The sequence below is a fragment of the Myotis davidii genome, unplaced genomic scaffold (genome assembly GCF_000327345.1).
Source record: "Myotis davidii unplaced genomic scaffold, ASM32734v1 scaffold88, whole genome shotgun sequence".
In the NCBI taxonomy this organism is placed as follows: Eukaryota; Metazoa; Chordata; class Mammalia; order Chiroptera; family Vespertilionidae; genus Myotis; species Myotis davidii.
The window spans coordinates 5605573-5608765 of NW_006300377.1; the positions used below are offsets into that span (position 1 = coordinate 5605573).

The 3193-nt window shown below is 44.7% G+C and overlaps 1 protein-coding gene across 3 annotated transcripts in view; it reads right to left on the reverse strand.

The window, feature by feature from the left end:
* ZBTB8B (zinc finger and BTB domain containing 8B) overlaps positions 1-3193 on the reverse strand; it is an 18397-nt gene that overhangs the window by 3434 nt on the left and 11770 nt on the right. For 2 of the 3 annotated variants that reach the window (XM_006777371.1, XM_006777372.2), the window contains exon 3: positions 2571-2749. In XM_006777371.1, the coding sequence (XP_006777434.1) occupies positions 2571-2749 (179 nt within the window). Of the gene's footprint in view, positions 1-5; positions 74-2570; positions 2750-3193 lie in introns of those variants that run through there. The other variant, XM_006777373.1, reaches the window with a different exon arrangement.

Below are 3193 nucleotides of genomic sequence, written 5' to 3' on the forward strand. Positions count from 1 at the left end.
CTGGCTCTGTGGCCATTATTAAGTAGAATACGGGTTACATGTGCACAAGCATTGCGATACCACAACAGTCAACCTGACAACCAAGACAGCTACTAAGTGACTAATGAATGAGCGGGAAGCATACACTAGTATAGTGCGGAGACACCGACAAAGGGGATGATTCCATCCTGGGTTGGATGGAGTGCGGTGAGAGAGATTTCATCACGCTACTCAGAACATCATGCAATTTAAAACGTATGAACTATTTATTTATGGAATTTCCCACTTAATATTTTCAGATCACAGTTGACCACAGGTACCTGCAACTGTGGGAAGCTAGACTGTGGATAAGAGGAGACTACTGTATGTTTAACAAATCCGTGGTAAAATTCACGAAACTGTAAGTTCCGAGAGAACTCTGGCTGTCCTTATTCGTGTCCTCTACCCTCTGTCACACGTGTGACTATATTCCCAGTGCCAGGCATGTAAAGGGCACTCAGTGAACCGGTGGGGGTTTGAGGCATGGCTTCTACGAACCTTGGGCTGTTTAGTTATTATGGAGGCAGATTTGCTAGACAGTGTATTCCCCCGATGTGCTAGCCAATGTTTCACCCTTGCCTTTTACATTTCCTACCCCACACAGCCCCAGAGGGCCCCTGTGTAAGGAACTATCTTGCCAATGTGTGCACTCTTCAGGAACTCCAGTCAAAAAGGGCTCTGTGGACCAATCAGAGCCTCTCTTTTGGAGAGCTACGGATGTGGGGTACACGCAAGCAGCAGAGAAAAGAGGCTGATGCAGAGGAAGGGCCAAAAACATGATGTCCAGGTTGCTGGAGCTGCCATTACATTCTGACCAATGTCCCTGATCCCATGAGGTTTCCTGAGCTTCCTATGCTAAACCCCACACTTGAGCTAACCTGAGTGTGTATCTTATAACCTTTCAAACTGCCAGGGCTTGTATAATGGGGACAAAGAGAGGAAATGAGGATTCCAACCGATAAAACATCTTAGAGGCACCCAGGGACCTATTGCTGCCAAGAGAGACTGTAGATATAAATTGGGGGGCGGAAGGGGGGGAGAAACAAACAAAAACTTAAGTCCTTGGGAGGAGGCCATTCTCAGACAAGTATGCTGGGGCCGGTACTGACAGCAAAGGCAGTAACCTTGCACTTATCTTCAATCTGGATTCCTTCAGAACCATAATTCATACCATAAAGTTTCCCTCTTAAAGTGTACAATCCAGTGGTTTTTAGTAGAGTCACAAGATTGTGCAACCATTCCAACCATCTAATTCCACATTTTCATCACCCCTGTGCCTACTAATGGTCACCTCTTTCCCATTCCCACCTGCTCCCAGCCTCTGGCAACTCCTAATCTATTCTCTATCTCCATGGGTCTTTCCATTCTGTACATGTCATATAAATGGAATCATGCAGCCCTGGACATTTTGGTTCAGTGGATAGAGCATCAGCCTGTGGACTAAAGGGTCCCAGCTTCTATTCCCAGGTTCAATTCTGGCCAAGGGCACATGCCGGGGTTGCGGGCTCGATTTCCCCCCCAGTAGGGGATGTGTAGGAGGCAGTCAATCAATGATTCTCTCTCAAGGGTGATGTTTCTATCTCTCTCTCTCCCTTCCTCTCTCAAATCAATACAAGTATTAAAAAATTAAAAATAGCCCTGACTGGTTTGGCTCAGTGGATAGAGTATTGGCCTGCGGACTAAAGCGTCATGGGTTCAATTCCAGTCAAGGGCACATTGTCCGGGTTGCAGGCTCGATCCCCAGTAAGGGGCTTGCATGAGGCAGCCAATCAATGATTCTCTCTCATCATTGATGTGTCTGTCTCTCTCCCTCTCCCTTTCTCTCTGAAATCAATAAAAATAAAAAATATTTTTTTAAAATAGAAAAGATTATGTGAATCAGAACTTCCTTTCATTTTATGCTGAGTAACATTCCATTGTATAGATACATCTTTTGTTTGTTCATACTTCAGTTGATGGAGATTGGGTTGTTTCCACTTGTTTACTATTATGAATAATGTTGCTATGAACATTTGTGTGCAAATTTTTGTGTGAATGTGTGTTTAGTTCTCTGGTTATATACCTAAAAGAAGAATTGTTGAGTCCTATAGTAACGTTATGCTTAACTTTTTGAGGAACCGCCAAACTGTTGTCTATAGCGGCTGCACCATTTTACCTTCCCACCAGCAATGCATAAAGTTTCCAATTTCTCCACATTCTTGCCAACACTTTGCTAGTATCCATTTTTTGATGCTAGTCATCCTTGTGGGTGTAAAGTGGCATTTCATTATGGCTTTGATTTGCCGATCTGACAAAAATATAGGTACACTTTTGATTCATTCACACGGGACAACTACTGTTGTGTTGGCTGTTGTCAGTTTTTAATTGGACAATCTAAGGGGAAAGAGGTCAGTGCCCCTGACTCCACAGTCAGGTATTGCATGTTTTAAAAATTCTTGCAGCACATCTATGTGCCTCTTGCGGCATACTGGTTAAAAATTGCTACGTTGGACAAATGCCAGGAGCCACCCACACACACACACACACCACAAAAGATTTGCCAGCTCACTTACGCTCAGGGCATGACTCCGCAGGTGCTCCTGTCGAGTGAATCTCTTGCCACAGATCTCACAGGGGTAGGGCCGCTCACCCGTGTGTGAGCGGATGTGCCGCTTAAGGATGCCCTTCTGTTTGGCAGTGTAAGGGCAGAAAGGACATCTGTGGAGCTTGATGGGGACCACCAGCACATCGCCTAGGAAACCAAATAGATTAATTTAGCTGTGCTGTAAGCAGCAACAACACTGGCCACGCCTCCGATGGATGGGATCTGGGGCTGCAGAATGCCACCAGCGCAGGTCATGATGGCGGATGGACCAGACCTCTGGACTAGGTTTCACGTTTTGACAGTAGCTCCTCAGAAGAGTTTCCAGGCATGTACAGAAGAGGTATGCAATGATGCAGACTCAAATTGTTGGAATTCACAGTCACTCTATATATATCTGAAATCATCAAATATCCAGGAATTCACTTAAATCTCTTTCCAACTCTTTTTGTTTGTTTGTTTACCTTGCTCATACAACCATTAAGGTGACTGTATAGAAACTGTTCCTTTCAAGTTACATGAGTTACCCTTACTGCAGCATTCCAAGACTTGTTCCCTCTATCCATGCCCTTCAGATAGATATATCTGAGCTTA